The following is a 19,578-nucleotide window of genomic DNA, read 5'->3' on the forward strand; positions in this document are numbered from 1 at the left end:
ATGCCGAAATATAAATTACATCTTACATAAAAAAAGATAAACAAAAGAACAATAACAAAAAAAATTAAACTAATCCATCTTAGAATGAAATTAAGATGAAATTGTATTAATTTGTTATGTATTTTTTCTATAATTTTGTTAAAGCAAGACATGAAATTTTAGAACTTTTTTAATAAAAATCAGGTCATATGTTTCAATTAGTAACTCGCCTATTTTGATTATGCAGACCATATCGATGATCGGTTCATAACATTGATTAGTAACTCGCCTATTTTGATTATGCAGACCATATCGATGATCGGTTCATAATATTGATCGAAGTCTTTTGAACCCAACCCAATAGAAAGTCGACATCAAGGAGAGAAAAAAAGTCCTAGTTAATCGTCCTTTGTCATCTTTTTGTTCATGTTTTTCCTAAACCCTTACGAAAAAAAATGTTGATTACGACAAAAACACAGCCGGTAGTTCTTATGTACTTATCGAAGTGACCTTGAAATCTAGAGCTTAATAATAGTGTCAAATTGGGGGAGGGGTTCCGTTCAATGAGTCAAGAGTTCTCGTAATCACCACCATAAGCAAATTTATTGTAGTAGTACCAGCATGCAGCATGGTCAAAACTTGGTATCAATCACAAGCACATGGAAATGCCGAAAGGGCTTTCCAAAACACTGTCAAAACTTGGTAACTATCATATAATCGATGGAAATGCTTAAGGGTTTTCCTTACAGTTTATACATCATGCAATTGAAATGAGAATGTGTATACTGCACAGCACCATGACTTTAAGCCACTGATGTATGTTTCGATCACCTAAACCGGAAAAGATTTTTGTCCTCAATTGCAAAAACAAATTAGGAGCAAATAAGAACACACTCTTAGGCTGTTTTTTCTTTATTCTGGTTTTCATCTTGAGCATTATCACCTATAGTAGATGCCACTTCTTTGCTGTTTTGATCATTCAGAGAACAAGCTTCAATAGCAGGCACATGTTTGTTGCTTAGAGCATTGACAGGTGGAGTGGCTTCAATGGGTTCCACTTGTTTGGAGTGTTGATCATTTAGAGGGGTAGCTTCAGTGGTTGCCACTTGTTTACTACTATGATTATCATTTTGAGGAGTACTGGCTTCAGCATTGGTCACAGCTGGGGACGAATCCATCAGACTAGCTGCAATTGCAGCCCTTAGATCCTCATCTTCCATGTCTAATAGCATTTCATTTTCCCCATGAGAAAGAAACTGATCGTAATGCTGTTGGTGCTCGTTAACTCTCGGGTGTGGAGCCTGTACTGAGTTGCAAGATTTAGTTATCCTCTCAGCATCTTCGGGTGAAAGCCACTGCCCAAATCCATTAGAAGCTTCAGATGAGGAGATGGGGAACTCTTTTGGAAAATTTCCTCTAACCAGGAATATGCTCCACCCAAAGCCTTTCAAAGAGTCAAGATAGGCAGAGAGGTAAAACTTGGAAAGGTGCTGTGGGGCTGCATAGAGACTGTCAAAATTATACCACTCCCCATTCACTTTGCGGATACAAAACCAATGGTCTTGTAAATGACAAATGAAGGCATTTTCCAGCTCAGGGTCAATCTGGGCAGGCTCAGCAACTGGAGAGTCAAGAGGGATAACTTGTAGGTCCCAAACTTCCAGAGCCTTTTGTAAAACCTACAGAAAATTAATATTTGATGCATGCAACAAACTTGTCAGTGATTTCACAAATGACAAAACAAAAAATTACTTGTAACCATAGTTATAAAAAACAGGCTGGAATAGCTGGTCCAAGAACCAGTCAAGACAACCCAGAAAACAGATGGATCAGGAAACCAGTCAAACTGATCATGAAGCAATGAAAAGCAGTAAAAACTAAAGACAAGAACTTGTGCAGAAAACCTACTGAATTTTTTTCTAGTTAATTTTTAAACTTTAGATTCTAAAATATTTTAAAATAAAGGTTCATATATGATATCTACATAAAGATAGCTATTATTTAACTATTTATTATGAATCTTTCATCTTATAGGACATGTGATATAGTTTATTCTAATTTAAAATTATACCTAACTTAATCTTCTTACAATCTTATATTAGTGTATTACTAATATATACTATATTTATTATTACAATTCTACCTCTATTCAACCACAGTTAAACTAATGAACCATAAGCAAGTAACTTCACTAGATCAATGACCAGTCAAGTTTTAAAAACATTGCTTGCAACAATAATGTTTTCCCAGAATCCAAATCCTTCAAGGCTAAGGGTAGTGTAGTACTTGAATGATAGGTGTAACAACAAATAATGGATGGCAATATGCAAAACAATAGCAGTACTTGGATTTTGAAAGGAAAAGATCAAATGAAATCCAAAGACTGAATAATGCATATATGATAAATCAACTGGAACAATAGGATTATAAAAACAGTTAGGAATCAAATGTTAGAAATATCTTTTTAAAAACCTAATTACATTATTTATCTGGTAAACTGAAAGAAAAAAAAAAGTTAAATGTCCCCTTTAGATAGCACACTTTGTAGAGTTGTGAGACACACAAGTAGAGTGAGAAGATTCAGATCCCCATATTGCACCCCACACCTCTTTCCCATCCCCTTTCTCCCATTGAAGCCACTATTTGCATACCCACAGCCCTGGACCCAAACAGAACAAATAAATAAAACATAGATAAAGTTCTTTAAGCTCTTGTGATGTTGTTTTCAAATAAAAACATAACATGTATTAGTTTTTCAGCTATTTCATCCTCCTTTTTAATACTTTCATGGCTGAAAAAATATAATACTTATGGTATACTTTTGTTGGAGAATAACACTGCAAACACCTACAGAACTTACTCAAGTTTTGTCCAAAGAACTAAGATTTAGGATTCTTTAGTTAATTGGCATGCTCAGATCAATCATCATTTAACTAAACCATTTATTTGAACAAACTTTAATCTTAAAATTATTCATTTGATAATCTGATAAAACAACAATTTCCTGGTGGTGCGTCAAACACATTACATCAAAAGATTTGGATTGTATTGCTATTGGATATATACACCCCTAACCATACAGTCAAAATATTTTTATGCTTTGTCTATGGAAAATTTAGAGGTAAAATATTTTTTGACTTCTCTATGGAAATGAACCAATGCAGTTAAAGTAGTTCTATGCTTTGTCTTCTCTAAGGAGGGAGAGGCAAGGAGGGGTACAAATACAATTGAGATAAAAGTGACTAGAGGGAGGAGGCTTCAAAAGCAAAACCTTATAGATGCAAAACACAAAAGCATGTTAAAAAAAAAGGATCAAATATCATTTCCAACATATATCCATAGCCTATGATACATCCCTTCTCTACTTCTGACAGCTGTTAGTGCAAAAAGACATTAAGTGTCTATTTGATGTCTAGAATTGAGCGTGGAATTGGACCTTCAAAATTGTTATATTTGGAAACACTTTTAGAATTAGAATCATCATTCCCTATATCAATTCCATAGAATTACAAAATAACTAGTCCAAGTCCTTTCCAACAGGATTTAAAATTGTGCTCAACTTAAACATAGAAGACATGTCTCACTCAAATCCTACTCCTTCAAAGTTCAAAGACATTCAACAGGATTTGACAAGGTATGGATTTCCTATGTTATAAATCATCTCTTGATCTCTTTGTTGATAAAAAAAACTCACATATTAATCTTCCTCTGATCTTGATGACTCCCATTAGTTCTATAATTATTTCCATTCCTATTTGATTAAGAATAAAAATTGAGATAATGTATTAAATTCTTATTCTTTCAATTGTTGAAATTTCAACACTATCATAATTATTGTAATTATTCATATCATCTTGTATAATTTTTCTTTCTTATTCACACCACAATCTTCAAAATGATTCATTCCTATTCATTCTATCCTATAATTAATTAATTATTTATATTCACTCCTTTTCCAATATCTTAATAAAATTGAAAGTAAATTTAGAATTCTAAGTCTATGCACATATTCTTTACACAACCCCAACATAATATTTATGATTTTGAACCAATAAGTCAATTACTGACAGAATTAGAACTGCAATTAAAAACATAATTCTAACATGTCATCCAAACAGAACCAAAATTTGTCAATAGTGCACAAGCATAACAGCATCAAAATATCAATAATAAAACTGTTGAAGTAGTAAATTTACTGTACTAATTACACAGTGAAACACCAGAGCCAAAGGTGTACTACTAAAACAAATTATTTGTATGTAAGAAGGCCAAGCAAAATGGAAATTGAGGTCAGACAAATGGAAATGTATCAATAGCAGCCTCCAAATGGGATTGTGATTCTAGAGACATGCATTGTCTATGTTATCACAGGATTAATCACCATTAACAATTATCAGAAAGAAAATCCGAAAACAAAAAAATTACTTCACCATTATTAACATCAATGCATCCTATTTTTTCTTCCCTTTCTTCTGCATACGAAGTTTAAACTTCCATTCCCCTTTCTTTGCTATATCTTCTCCCCTTTATCTGTTTGCCCTATACTGTTTTCTATTTTTTATTGCTTGCAGGCAGCAGCAATTTTGTTTTATTTTCTTTTTGCATGTTTTTTTATTTCTTGATGGCAGCAACAATATTGTTTAAGACTTTGCCTTTTCTTTCCTTGACTTTCTCCTTTATATTTTGCTTCAGTACTATATTTTGTTTTAAGTACCATGAGTTTTTATTATTAATGATGATTAATGCATGAATTTTGAGTCTTTTTCTGTTTTCACGTTGCACCACACAGCACAAGGCCATCCTATCCAATGTCAAACAAGCAGTGCATAAACCAAGCTCCAGGCATCCCTACACATAATAACTCTTCACAAAACTCAATTCCTCCTTATCCTAACAAAGCATAAGGCTTCGCATCCATGAAGTCAACTCCAGCCAAACCAAAACATATATTCACGCAAGCACCACAGTCAATAAGCTAATATTTAACAATTGAAGGAGTAGCTAGCACCACAAGAGCACCAAAAAACAAAAATCCTCAAACTACTATATAAAAACAAAAGAACCCTTAGAAACCGTTTCTATTCAATTAAAATCCGAACCATCCAAAAACGACGAGAAGCTCATCACATTCTCACGGACTCAGCTACAATCAACGGTGCCAAAGAGTAAAAAAAAGAAACAAATTGGGGAAAGAGAAACCCTAATCGAACCTGGATGCTGAAATCCCCGTCGAGCGAGACATTGTGCGACTCGAAATCCGCCGACGCGAGCGCTGGGAGCATGACCTGACGCTCCTTGCGGTCGAGATCGGAGGCAAGCGCGGCCAAATCGAACTCCGAGAAGAACGGGCCCTGCAGCACCGTGTTCACGCAATGCACCGCGCAGAGCTTCGACTCCTGCACCTCGTGGTACAGCATCCCTCCATTGCTCGCTCCTTCCATCATCGTCGTCGAATTCGCAATCTCAAACCATCTGCGAGGGTGTGTAAACCCTAATAATTGCGATTCACGTGCAGTGCGTTTTATTCGTGTTCTCTTGTGTTGTGTGAGAGGGAAGGGAGAAACTAGAAAGAAAGTAAGAAATGGAAAGAATCGGAGGCAGGGACGTTAACGTAACAGACAACAAATGAAATGATAAATGGAAATAAAGGTTGTAGATTTTCATCACTGTTTGTTTCTTTTATTGCAGTGTTTGGTTGGTTGGATGTTAGTGTTAAATGCGGTGTTTGTGTGTCGTCGTGTGGTGATGCCACGTGGGATTTCGGGAATGGTGATCTATCACGGGGACAATTGTTAAGGGTAAGTTTTAGAGTACTTTGGAGGCCGAATTTCATTGCGAGCTACTATTGGCACTGACAAAACCGCTATTCACACTACTGATGTCGGTTTTAAATACATTTTTTTTTCCATAAATACTCATTTTACATAAATTTGATTTTGTGGCAAAATACACAAGGGAATTATGTTCTTATTGTGTAAAAAGGGTGTAAAAAAATAAATAGGGTGTAAAAATAAATATTAGAAATATAATTTCAGTGTGTATTTTATCAACAGAATCATATTTTTGTTATATACTTTTTATACATTTCTTTTACATAATAAAAATATGATTTTTTTTGTATATTTTTTAGAAAACTTTAAATTAATTATAAATGCAAGTTACCCTTTTTAAAAGCAATCAAATTAATTGAGATATATGGTGAGTTTGTTTAAACTTATTAATTGAAAAAAGTATTTATTTTAATGAAATAAGCAACTTTTTGATTTTTTTTTAGTGTTTGTCTAAACTGCTTTTAAAAAACTATTTTTTTTATTTACTTTGAGAAACAAATCTTGTCTGCTTATTAAAATAATTAAAGACAAACTTAACATTATGTCATTATCAACTAAATTAATCAAATTTCTTAATGTTGATGAATTAATTAATTACCTTAAATAGGATATGTTTTGAACATTATAATAAAGACCAAAGGTAGTATTTGAGGAAAGAGGGTATGTATTGATTGTTTCAATTAATTTTATAATTTTATCCAATTATAAATAATCATATATGAAAGTCATAACAATAGTATTTTCTAATTAATTGGCAATGTAAAATTTTCACTCTAATAATGCATAGGCATTAAATTCTTTTATTTATCTTCTAAATATATGTTTCATAAGCATAACTATAAAATTAACTTTTGTGTTAAGATTCAAGAGTGATAGTTGGATAAAAAAGAATAAAATATAAAATTTAAATTTATATATTTTTTATATTGTAACTTGTAAGTAAACTTTGTGTGAATGCTCCTCATCCTAAAGCTTTTAGACGATGGGGAAAATACTCATTTTCCTAAAGTTTCAAGTTGTGAAGCTATTAGTTATTCAACAACCTTTACCAAGACATGATTGCATTGATTTCATTGATCAAAATGTGTTTAAGATTGAGTTTGGGGATGGTGATATATTGAAGCCTAAATGTTTGATAAATGAAAAGTTCCTTAAGGAACTCTAGTTAGCTTTGAAAGATAAAATAGTTAAATTACTTAGGAAGATAATAGGTTTCATCTCTAAAAGATATTGTCTCAAAGTAGTTTGAAAATCATAGGAAGCTATCAATGTTGTTGATATTGGTAATGGTTTTCTGATTATGAAAATTGATTTGGTGGAAGATAAAGTTAATGTTAGACTAAACCTTTTAACCTGTGATGTTACAAACTACAAAAGAAACACGGGTTATTAAAAAAATGCGGAAAATAAAATCAAATCATACCTCCAGCCATTGCCATGAAGAATTTCTTGTTTTAAGTTCTTTCTAGCTCTCTCTCTTTCTTTCTCTAGATGGTGTATCAGACTGAATTCAAAAAGGGATGAGCTCAGGGACCAAATTCATGTGCTATATATAGGCATTCTACCATCAAGAATGCATTTAGTAGCCATTACCACTCATTATTGGTTGTTACAATTCATTAGTGACCATTACCACCCATTAACAGTCATTCAATTTGGCTTCCAAAACTGACAAGCGTTTTCAAAATGTTAGGACCAGAAATTATTACATTCTCCCACTTGGTCCAAACATTTTGACTTAATGCTTAATCTTCTTAAGAAATGAATATACAAATCATAGTGATAGTTCCTCTTATAATGAGTAATATCATCCATGTATTACAATATGTTCAATTTCCCAAGCAGTATACTCAAAGCGGTAATAAAACTTAATGAATAAACCCAATGTTTATTCTTGGTCCAAAACATAATTTTTCTCAAATAAATCAATGTGCACCCAAATATGAGAAAATATCATAATATAAAAGTTTCAATTTTAACATATAAGTATACAATCATAAAGTGGAACCAAGTCCCATTCTTTCTACATGATCCTTAAATTTAAACGGCGGCATGTCCTTAGTTAAAGGATCAGCAATCATCAACTCAGTGCTTATATGCTCAATGACCATTTTCTTGTCTTTTACTCTTTCTCTAATGGCTAAGTACTTAATGTCGATGTGCTTACTTTGACTTCCACTTTTGTTATTCTTAGTCATAAAGACAACAGCTGAGTTATCACAAAAAATTCTTAAAGGCCTTGAAATAGTATCAACTATCTTCAGCCCAGAAATGAAACTTTTAAGCCATACACCATGTGATGTAGCCTCAAAACAATAGACAAACTCAGCTTCCATGGTAGAAGTAGCAGTCAAAGACTGCTTAACACTCCTCCATGAAATAGCTCCATCAGCCATCATGAAAATGTACCCAAATGTTGATCTACGAGAGTCAACACAACCAACAAAGTCTGAGTCTGAATAACCAATCACATCTAGATTGTCTGTCTGTCTATACATAAGCATGTAATTTTTGGTCCCTTGAAGGTACCTCAACACTTTCTTAGCAGCTCTCCAGTGGTCAATACCTGGATTACTCTGATATCTTCCTAACATTCCAATTGCAAATGCAATGTCAGGCCTTGTGCATACTTGAGCATACATGAGGCTTCCAACAACTAAAGCATAAGGAATGTTTTTCATTTGTTCCCTCTTAAAGTCATTCTTTGGACATTGGTTCAAATTAAACCTATCACCCTTCACAATGAGAGCAACACTTGGTGAACAATATTTCATCCGAAATCTCTCTAGAATTTTGTTAATATAAGTTTCCTGTGATAAACCCAAAATACCTCGAGATCTATCTCTATGAATCTTAATGTCGATGACATAAGATGCATCACCCACATCCTTCAAGTCAAAATTCTTAGAGAGAAATTGTTTCACCTCATGTAACAAACCTCGATCATTGGCTGCAAGTAAAATATCATCTACATATAAAACAAGGAAACATATTTTACTCCCATTGACCTTGTGGTATATGCATTGATCCATGGGGTTTTCATCAAAACCAAATGAAGAAATTATCCCATGAAACTTAAGGTACCACTGACGGGAAGCTTGTTTTAAACCATATATAGATTTATTAAGCTTGCAAACCAAATGCTCACCACTATTAGAGGAGAAACCTTCAGGTTGTTTCATATAAACCTCCTCCTCTAAATCACCATTAAGAAAAGTTGTTTTCACATCCATTTGTTGCAACTCAAGGTCAAAATGAGCAACTAATACCAAGATTATACGAAGAGAATCTTTCTTAGATACTGGAGAAAAAGCCTCTTTGTAATCTATTCCTTCCTTTTGAGTAAATCCCTTAGCAACAAGTCTTGCCTTGTATCTCTCAATGTTGCCTAATGAATCCCTTTTGGTCTTAAAGACCCATTTACATCCAATGGCCTTTGCCCCATTAGGCATCTCTACAAGGTTCCAAACTTTGTTACTCTGCATGGAATTCATCTCATCCTTCATGGCATCATACCATAAATTTGACTCTTTACAACTCATGGCTTGATCAAAAGTTTCAGGATCATTTTCAGCTCCAATATTATTTTCATATTCTTGCAAATATACAATATAATCACTAGGAATAGTTGATTTTCTTACTCTAGTAGACCTCCTTAATGTTGCATCAACATTTTCTTAGGGATCATGTTGTTCAACTGGTTGTTCATCATTTTCATGAATTTGATTATCAACTTGATCTACTGGATTATCAACAACAGTTTGTGGAATGTCAATCATGTGTTGTTCATCATCCCTTTGAACTTGAGGGGTATGAATTACAACCAATCTTTCATTTGATGTGGAAGGTTGAGATTCTATATAATCAATTTCAGAACCTAAGTCCCTCAATTGATCACTCCCACTGATAAAATCATTTTCAATAAATTTGGCATTTCTTGATTCCACAATCCTAGTAATATGATGTGGATGATAAAACCTATAACCTTTAGACCTGTCGGCATATCCAATGAAATACCCACTAATGGTCCTCGGGTCAAGTTTCTTCTCTTGTGGGTTATATATTCTCACCTCAGACGGACAACCCCAAACGCGCATATATTTCAAACTCGGTTTCCAACCTTTAAACAACTCAAAAGATGTCTTTGGGACAACCTTGGTTGGAACACGATTTAATATATACACTGCTGTCTTTAGTGCTTCAGCCCACAAGGATTTAGGAAGATTGGAGTTGCTAAGCATACTCTGCACCATGTCCAATAATGTCCGGTTCCTTCTTTCTGCCACACCATTCTGATTTGGAGAACCAGACATAGTGTATTGGGCAACAATCCCATGTTCTTGAAGAAACTTTGCAAAAGGACCAGGTGCTTGTCCATTCTCTGTATATCTGCCATAGTATTCTCCATCTCTATCCGATCTCACTATTTTTATTTGCTTGTCACATTGGTTCTCAACTTCAGCCTTAAAGACTTTGAAGACATCCAATGCTTCGTATTTGTTATGAAGCAAATAAACATTCATATATCGTGAATAATCATCTATAAAGGTGATAAAATATTTCTGACCACGTGCATTCATATCTGGACAACAAATATCAGTATGAATTATTTCTAATATGCTTGAACTCCTGTTAGCACCTTTCTTAGACATGTTGGTCTGCTTACCCTTAATGCAGTCCACACAAGTCTTAGAGTCAGCAAAATCTAGAGTATTGAGTACCCCATCTTTCACTAACCTTTTAATCCTCTCAATGGAGATATGTCCTAATCTCCGGTGCCATAACATAGAGGAATTCTCATTAATATTACACCTTTTAATACCAGTTTGAACATGCATAGAACTATAAGTGACATTATTTTGTAAACCAAGAAGATAAAGACCATCAGACAAGATATCATTCCCAACACATTCAGAATTATAAAATAACTCAAATGATGTGTCTTTGAAATTAAAGGAATATCCAAACGGTACAAGTCTTGAAATAGAAATCAAGTTTTGGGAAAAACTTGGTACATAAAAGGTCCTTTCTAATTTTAAAATAAAGCCACTACTTAAAGTCAAAATGCAAGTTCCAATGGCCTCCACATGTGAGCCTAGCTTATTGCCTGATAAAATGCTTTGCTCACTTCCCACTGGTTTCCTTAGGTTTTGCATACCCTGTAAAGAATTTGCAATATGAATAGTAGATCCAGAATCAATCCACCAGGTGTTAATATTAACACTAACCATATTTGATTCATAACATACTAATGAGATTGATTTACCTTTCTTCTAAAGCCATTTCTAGAACCCGGGGCAATTCTTCTTCATGTGTCCCTTCTTCTTGCAAAAGAAACACTTTGTCACCTTCTTAATATCAGCTTGAGGTGGTATTTTACCATTCCCCTTCTGATTAGCTTGAGACTTAATTGCTTTGTTCTTCCCATAAGCAGTAGTCAGCAATGCACTCTCACCCATTTCCATTACAAGCCTTTCTTCTTCCTGAACACACATGGTCATTAATTCATTGATAGACCATTTATCTTTATGTGTGTTGTAGGATATCTTAAATGGCCCATATTCATGCGGAAGGGTGTTCAAAATGAAATGCACTAGGAAGGACTCAGACATATCAACCTCCAGTTTCTTAAGTTGAGCTGAAATATCTCGCATTTTCATGATGTACTCACACACACCTTTCACATTGGTGAGCCGAAGAGAAAAGAACTTCATGATCAAGGTGCTTGCTAAATTCTTATCTGAAGTGATGAACTGGTCATCAATGGACTTAAGCAAGTCTCGGACCTTTTCATACTGGTCAACAGAACCACGTATCCCAGCCGAGATTTTGGTCTTAATGAACATCACACAAAGTCGGTTGGATCGCTCCCACCGCTCATATAGCGCAACGTCAGTTAGGCTACTTTCATCAGTGATTACAAGTGGTTCGTCTTTCCTTATAACATAGTCTATGTCCATCCACCCCAATTGTAGAAGAATTCTCTCCTTCCATATCTTATAGTTATCTCCTTTGAGTTCGGGAACATCACATTGAATATCAGAAAAACTAATAGTTTGAGAAGCTGCAAAATTCAAAGGCTTATGTCAAAATTTGAGGCATACTAATCTTAATTGTATCTTTTACCAATGTAAACATACCATAAAATTGAATCTTGTGACATAAAAATTGCATGTGGGCTAAATTTTTAATTTAATAATAAACAATTAAACCTTATGATAGAATAATCAAATTACTTGCTCAAATTCATGTTTTATGGGTACAACATGAAAATAATTTAATTTCTATCGTAAATATTTACTTTATGATAAAATCGACAAATTATACATACATCATGATGCCTGTGGGTAAATCATGAAAAATAAAACGTTATTTTATCCCAATTAATTATACAGATATAATAAAAAATTCTTGTGGGATAAAATTCATCATATAAGTATAATTAATTATAATATTATGTCTAATTCCTTATATGATCTTTAACCAACTTAATATATAATTTTAATCAAATATAGATGATGTGGCTAATCCATAATTAATCAAAATTATAAAGATCACTTAGACATAAAACTTTATTATATGAGAATAAATGGTATTTTGCATTTCAAAATCAAGATACAATATAATTATGAATAAGATTCTCATATAATTTTATAATTGAAACATAATATTATGCATTTGATTTCATATATATATGCATAGAATAAAATTTTCCAGAATATATTCATGCATAAAATAAATCAAAATTCCAAAAATTGTAAAGCAAAATGAGTATATAAGATATGAAAAATGATTACATATTAGAAAAGCTTTACTAGTTTAGTGGTCTGCACATACTACAGTCTTCTCGGAGTCAAGGGTTTGACACCCAGCTAGCACAAAACGTAGGATTTTTTGTTCGTTTTTTTTTAAAAACACTATTCATCATCTTCAACCTCTAGCGGGTCAAACCCGACCCATATGCAGACCCAGTCGATTTTAAGTCATTTGGACACCATTTTACATGATTCAAAAGCCAAAATTAAGGAAATAAAAAAAATAGATTTCTAATCTTATTTTAAGAAACAAGGCCCTTCATACCATAAACGAAATCAAATCGAAAAAATACCGAAAACCAAAAATGGACAAGGCAGAGGCAACTGTGGCTCTGATACCAAATGTTAGACTAAACCTTTTAACCTGTGATGTTACAAACTACAAAAGAAACATAGGTTATTAACAAAATGTGGAAAATAAAATAAAATCATACCTCCAGCCATTGCCATGAAGAATTTTTTATTTTTGGTTCTTCCAAGCTCTCTTTCTTTCTTTCTCTAGATGGTGTATCAAACTGATTTCGAAAAGGGATGAGCTCAATTCATGTGCTATATATAGACATTCTACCATCAAGAATGTATTTAGTAGTCATTACCACTCATTATTGACTGTTACAATTCATTAGTGGTCATTACCACCCATTAACAGCCATTCAATTTGGCTTCCAAAACTGACAAGTGTTTTCAAAATGTTAGGACCAGAAATTATTACAGTTAAGGCCATTGAGGGTGGTCCTTGGATGATGTTTTAATCACTATCTGGCAATGAGGTCTTCATTATCGAATTTTATTTCGTCTTATATTCATATTGATAACACCTTGGTTTGGATTCACTTTCCAAGTTTGGGTATGGAATATTGCAATGAAAGTGTCATCTTGATTCTAACAAAAATAGTGGGAAATTTGACAAAGTATTTTGTGGAAATAATTTTAGATCAACCTATTGTGGGTAGGAAATGGTTCAAAATCACTTATTTCACGTAGAATTTGAAGGATTGCATCTCATTTGTAAACGATGTGATCTTTATGGCCTTACAACAAAAGTTATGCATCCATTGAAGGAAATACATTACCAAAACTCCTTAAGCAACTAAACAAAATACAATGACATTGAAATCCCAAAGTCAACCTATAAACCCCAACATTGATCACATGACAACAACCAATTAAGGTAATCATGACCTTTATGGAATTGGTGGGTGGTAACTCATCATAAAAGAGAAAATAAATCCCACCAACTTGCAAATTTTGTAATTAATGATTAATAGTGTGGAGAGTCAGTCAAAGGGAGTTGATTCAAAGAATAACATATTAATTTTAATACAAATCAAGAGACAATAAAGAAAGCTATGACAATTATCGTGAATAATGTCTCAATTAATGCTAAAAAGGAAGCCCATGATCAAGGAAAGATGACGACAAGAAATAAAAGATTTCGCAATTATATAAAAGTTGGTAAGAGAGTTAAGTTTATTTCCTTGCAAATCAATGTGCCTACGGGGAACACTCGTAATAATGGGGTCCATTTTGCTCATATAATCATGATTCTAAAGGACTCTACTAACATTACAACACTACTAACTATTGTGGCAAAAAAACAATGATATTAGGACACATTTATTTGGCACTCAAACAACAATGAATGTCCAAGAATTATTAGCAAATAGGTTTTTGTTGCTAGAATAGGACAACTTGTCTAACCTTATAGGAGTGAAAAGAGTTCTTCGATCAAATTATGTGGTCATCGACATGGACGAGTTAAAGGATGAGGAGGACATGGTATTAATGACTCAAGTGTCTTGGTCCCTCATTTCCATTATGTATCATGATAACTTTTTAATTATTTTGAAATTTTCTCTTATAATGTTTATGGCTAGGCAAATAAGAAGAGTCATATGTACTAGAACAACATTATCATGAAACATAAGTCAGACCTTTTTTTGTATGGAATCCATACCCAATTTGCTAAAACCAAAAATTTATGGGATAAAACAAGATTTAAGGTTATTAGGTTAAAGGAGGGTTATAGGTATGCAAGTGATATTAGGGGACTACAGAATACTGTTAATAATTTTACCATTGGTTTGTTGGAATTGTTGCCTGAATATGTATTTATCTTAGTTGCCAAGGGTAACTAATAACGAATGTGTACAAAGTTTATGCAAGTTTGATATACTCCTCCCGTTGTCAAATCTAGGAGTATATAGGGAGCTTGTATCAACCAATTTCTAATCCATGGTTATTGATAGGTGACTTTAATTAGATCATTTTGGATTTTGAAAAACAAGGAGGTGTTTTCTCTACCTTGAGGGCCAACAAGTTTGCAACAACTATAAATGTTTGTAACATGTTAGACCTGAATTACTTTGGGAGTTATTCCACATAGCAAAGAGATTGTAGAGGTACTTTGATTTCTAGGTTGATCGATAGAGGGATGAGAAATCATTCTTGTCATGTGCACTTCAATTAAGCAAATGTTGAGCCCTTAGTATGACACCACTCCAACCATAATCACTTACTATTGTGTTGTAGATTAACCTACCTATAGAGAAGGTGACCTTTCTATTTATAGGAAAACTTAATGTGATCATATCAACTAATCTACCATGGCCCATGATGCTTGGAAGAAAAGTCCATATGATGTTGTTCAATCCATTCTTAATGTCATGGAGGATTCAATAGTCTTTGATAAAACTATCTTTCACAATATTTATGTCAAGAAAAGGACTATTAAAGCTTGTTTGTGAGGTATCTAGAAAGTTGTGGAGAATATTGACTCTGTAAGTTTTCTATATACTCAACAAAACCTATTAAGAAAGTATAAACATATCCTTTTTCGAGAAGAGGCATTGTGGTTTCAACAATCTAGGGCTAAATGAATTCTTCTAGGAAGCATAAATACATCATTTTCCATGATTAAACCGTGATTTGGAGGAAGCATAAGAAAATGCATTGACTCTTCTTGCCCTTGGGAATTAGGTGTACAAATGAGGACATACGTAGGGAGAAAGGTGTAAGGTACTTCAATGATCTATCTTGAGTATAAAAAAAAGTTATGGAAATTCTCCAATCTATATACACCAACCCCAACAAGCTATCAAAGGAAGACAAACTAGCTCTTGTTAAAATGGTGAGAAAAGAGGAGGTTTTCAAGGCATTCAAAAGTATGAAATCCTAAGTCTAGATGGTTTTCAACCCATCTTCTTTAAGATGTAATGGGCCAATGTTGGTGATGATGTTTGGTGCTTAGTAAAGAAGGCTTTTGAAATAAGGGATTTGACATAAGGTTGGTTGAAACTTTAATGGTCATATTTCCTAAAAAAGATAATCCCACCTCTATAAGGGAATTTAGACCAGTCAATCACTACAATGTGAAGGTCCTGGTTAACTATAGATATACAAACACTTTTTTATGATAAACTAGACAATTGTTTTGTCTCTCTTTACTTTGATGAAGACACATACAAAGGAGAAACATGAATATGTTCCCATGCATTTGTGGATTCTCAAAACAAAAATATGAAGATGAAGCTCTCTCTATCAACAAATATATCTCCAGAGCTATATAAAGAAGACTTGAAGATTGAAGAAGTAGAATGAATACACCAAACCTTGTACGTCAGGTGAACATCATGGGACCAATAGGATAAGGGTTGGATATGTACATGGGTGGTTTGTTTTTGGGATTGAAGGTTTTCTTTGGTTACATAGGGGGGTATGTTGACTCAAACTTTTGTATGGGGAGAAAGGATATAAGAGTGGGCTTAAATTGTGGCTTGCTGAGCAATTGTTGTGACATGGATTAGTACCACTAGTACCTATATCCTCTTTTTTGTAACTTATTTTGTCTTTATGATATTTACAATTAGTTGTTTCCACACACACACAAAAAAAAACTCCAAACCTTAAACTTTTAAAATCTCTCAAGCCTTTATTAAAGATTCATAACCTTTGCTTTGCAAAGTCAGTGTATTTTGTGCTTAATTGCTCATATCCTCATTTTGTAAGTTGATTTGTTGTAATCAAACATTTTATTGTGGAAGCCTAGACAGGTTTTGTAACACTCCTTAAGAGCTATTACTGTAGCTATGCTTATTTTTTCTAAAATGTGAAAATTAAGGGACTTAATTATCAATTTGGTCTCAAATTATTTTAAAAGATTCAATTTGGTTCCAAGTTTTTTTTTTTTAAATCAATTTGGTCTTCAAGTTTTTTTTTTAAAATGAACTAATTTGGTCCTTTCCATCCAATTAAATTGACCCTATTAGGATTGCAAATTCCAATAGTTTTTGTATATGAATAGTGATGATTTTTAACCGCCACTATATTTATTATTATTTTAAAAAAAAGATTAGGTGGAGAGCACCTCTAGTCCACACGCCTATGGACCTCACTTTTTCCCTCCTCTTGTGTGACCTCTTCTTCCTTCGCACCTCTAACCACTCTCTGTCATATGCGCCTTAGCTGGCACCGACCACGAGGTCGTGACTTTCCGTTGCCTCTGTCTTCACAACATCATCAACGTCGAGATCCTCCAATCCCTGCTCTCTTGTCCGCCGCACAACCCACACAAATTCGATGGCACGTTTGACTTCACCTTCACCAATAGGTTCGATGAGGCACTATTCCTAGCAAGGTTCACCACCGAGATGGAGCACATAGTTAGACCCAAATGTTTCCATATCCCGATCTGAATATGGTTTCTCTCTCTTTGTTTTCGATGGCGGATTGCGTCGACAGTGGCTTCCATTTGCCATGCATCAACAATGGAAACTAGTGCACGACGGTCTTGCTTGATGGCTAGAAGAGGGAGCGTTGCTGCCATCATCACAATGAGGAAAAAGAGGTGGTGAAGAGTGGTAAAAAATATAGTGGTGGTTAAAAATAATCACTAACAAAAAATGTAGGAATTTACAATCCTAACAACGTCAATTTAATTGGACGGAAATGACCAAATTAATGCATTTTAAAAAAACTTGAGGACCAAATTAAATCTTTAAAATAATTTGGAGACCAAATTAATAACTAAGTCTAGGCCACCAGCAGCCATTTCGACTAATTCATGTTCAGGGACTTGGGTGAAACACCTTGCCTTTAAGAGTCTGAATCTGTTCAAATAATCATCAATTGATTCAGGTGCCTTACGTCGAACGCTGGCTAACTCTTTAAGGCTTATCTTAGACTGTCCCATATAGAATTGCTCATGGAAAATCCTCTCCAATTGGTTCCAATTATGTATAGAATGAGGAGGAAGAGTTGTAAACCATGTGAAAGCATTTTTAGTTAAGGAATTAGGGAAATATTTCATTCTTAAATTTTCATTATTAGCCAAATCCCCTGCCTCGACCAAATATCTAGCAATATGTTCGACAGTAGACTCATTTGTCTCTCCTGCAAACTTAGTAAACTTAGGGATTTTCACACCCCTTGGTAATTCTGTCTGTAACACATACTCAGATAATGGAGACACAAAATTCGGCCTGTGTAAGCCCAAGTTCAAACCATTTTGTACTAAAATTGTTTCGACCATTTGGGCCAGGTTATTCTGCCTATCGAAACGGTTTTGTTGAATATTCCCTATTACTTCATCAGCATTTTGGTTTCTATTTACCAATACTATACCAGGGTTTGGTTCGACCTGTTGGGCTGGTGGCTCTATGCGTGCCACTGGTTGTGGTGCTTGAGCCATTTGCATCCCTGGATTGTTAGGCATCTATATCTCTTGGACAGGCGCCTGTATTTGGATCTGTCGAATTGGTGGTTGCTGTATAGGTGGTGCCCCAAAAAAGTCAGCAATTCGACTTATTTGATTCGTTAACATTTGGTAACTATCATTTGTATTTTGAATTAAGGGGTTAATGACAGTTCCTATTTGTTGTGTTAACATGTTAACCATATCATGGTTACTTTCATCCATTTGCTGTCTGAGTGACAAAACGGATGTATTGGTTAAATGTTGAGGAATTACCCTACCTTGATTACCCGCTACAGACCCTGATGGAGAGGACATATTAAGATTCTCTATATTTGGTTGAGAGTTTTGCAACCCTGCCATCAAAGATGTAGGCATGCCATATAGAGGGTTTTGAAGCGGTCGAAAGGGACTTCCACTGGGATTCCCTAAACTAGGGTTATTCCATGGGGCAAAAGCAGACGCTGACGTGGTCGAACTTGCCAACGTCATGTTGGTCATGGGAGAAGTTACCCCTGTCTGATTCATAACCGTCGAAGCGGTCGAACTTATCGTGCCAACAGTTTGTTCAGGAATTGCTCCTATGCCAGAATTTATATTGGCATTACTGACAGATGTCTGCGTTGGTTGCCCCTCCATATTTGGAAGGTCATTGTTTCGATTACTTGGGGGTGGTCTAGCCATCCTTGTACGAGTTTTAAATTCTGTTAAGTGTGGAACAGATTTCCCACTTCTTAAATGCATACAAGATCAAAACAATTAAGAATGCAATGAACCAACTGCACTAAATAAAACTTTAATAATAATTTAAAGCAGAAACACACAATTGACCGGTCCCACTGGGCGTGCCAATTTGTTTACGCTGGAATTTCGTAAACAACCGCTAGTCTAAGTTAATTGCTTGCGAGACCAACTAGTGAATCTCAGGAGCATGTCATTTGTGTGTTTGCATTTAAATGTAAAGCTTTGAATGTTCATCATTGCAACGAGTTCATTGGAAGAATCAAAATGCTGGAATTAAACTGATAAGGGAAAGGTAAATTGCAGAATTTAAAGGATCAACGAGTTCATTCGATCGAATGAACCATTTAAAAGATAGGAATTCTAAAGTGAAACGAAAAATGCATTGTATTCGAAATGTAAAGTTTACAGGAACTTAAAATGGTTCACAAACATACATTCTCCTTGCGTACTCGTTTCTCTCTGCGCTGGGTACTTTGAGTATATAAGGATTTGTAGAAATGATTTGCGACCCTGAAAT

General features: G+C 34.3%; 2 protein-coding genes across 2 annotated transcripts; both read right to left on the reverse strand.

Moving 5' to 3' along the window:
* Positions 1–554: 554 nt before the first annotated feature.
* On the reverse strand, positions 555–5,645 carry LOC114415487 (ataxin-3 homolog). The gene is made up of 2 exons (XM_028380199.1): positions 5,190–5,645; positions 555–1,658 (listed from the first exon to the last, which is right to left on the reverse strand). Exons 1-2 carry the CDS (start codon positions 5,421–5,423, stop codon positions 876–878), a joined length of 1,017 nt encoding a protein of 338 aa, XP_028236000.1. The 5' UTR covers positions 5,424–5,645; the 3' UTR covers positions 555–875.
* An 11,976-nt stretch (positions 5,646–17,621) lies between these two features.
* Positions 17,622–18,338, reverse strand: LOC114370676. Its single transcript, XM_028328104.1, has one exon. The coding sequence runs from the start codon at positions 18,336–18,338 to the stop codon at positions 17,622–17,624; it is 717 nt and encodes a 238-aa protein (XP_028183905.1).
* Between the last annotated feature and the right edge of the window lie 1,240 nt (positions 18,339–19,578).

The sequence above is a fragment of the Glycine soja genome, chromosome 1 (genome assembly GCF_004193775.1).
Source record: "Glycine soja cultivar W05 chromosome 1, ASM419377v2, whole genome shotgun sequence".
NCBI lineage: Eukaryota > Viridiplantae > Streptophyta > Magnoliopsida > Fabales > Fabaceae > Glycine > Glycine soja.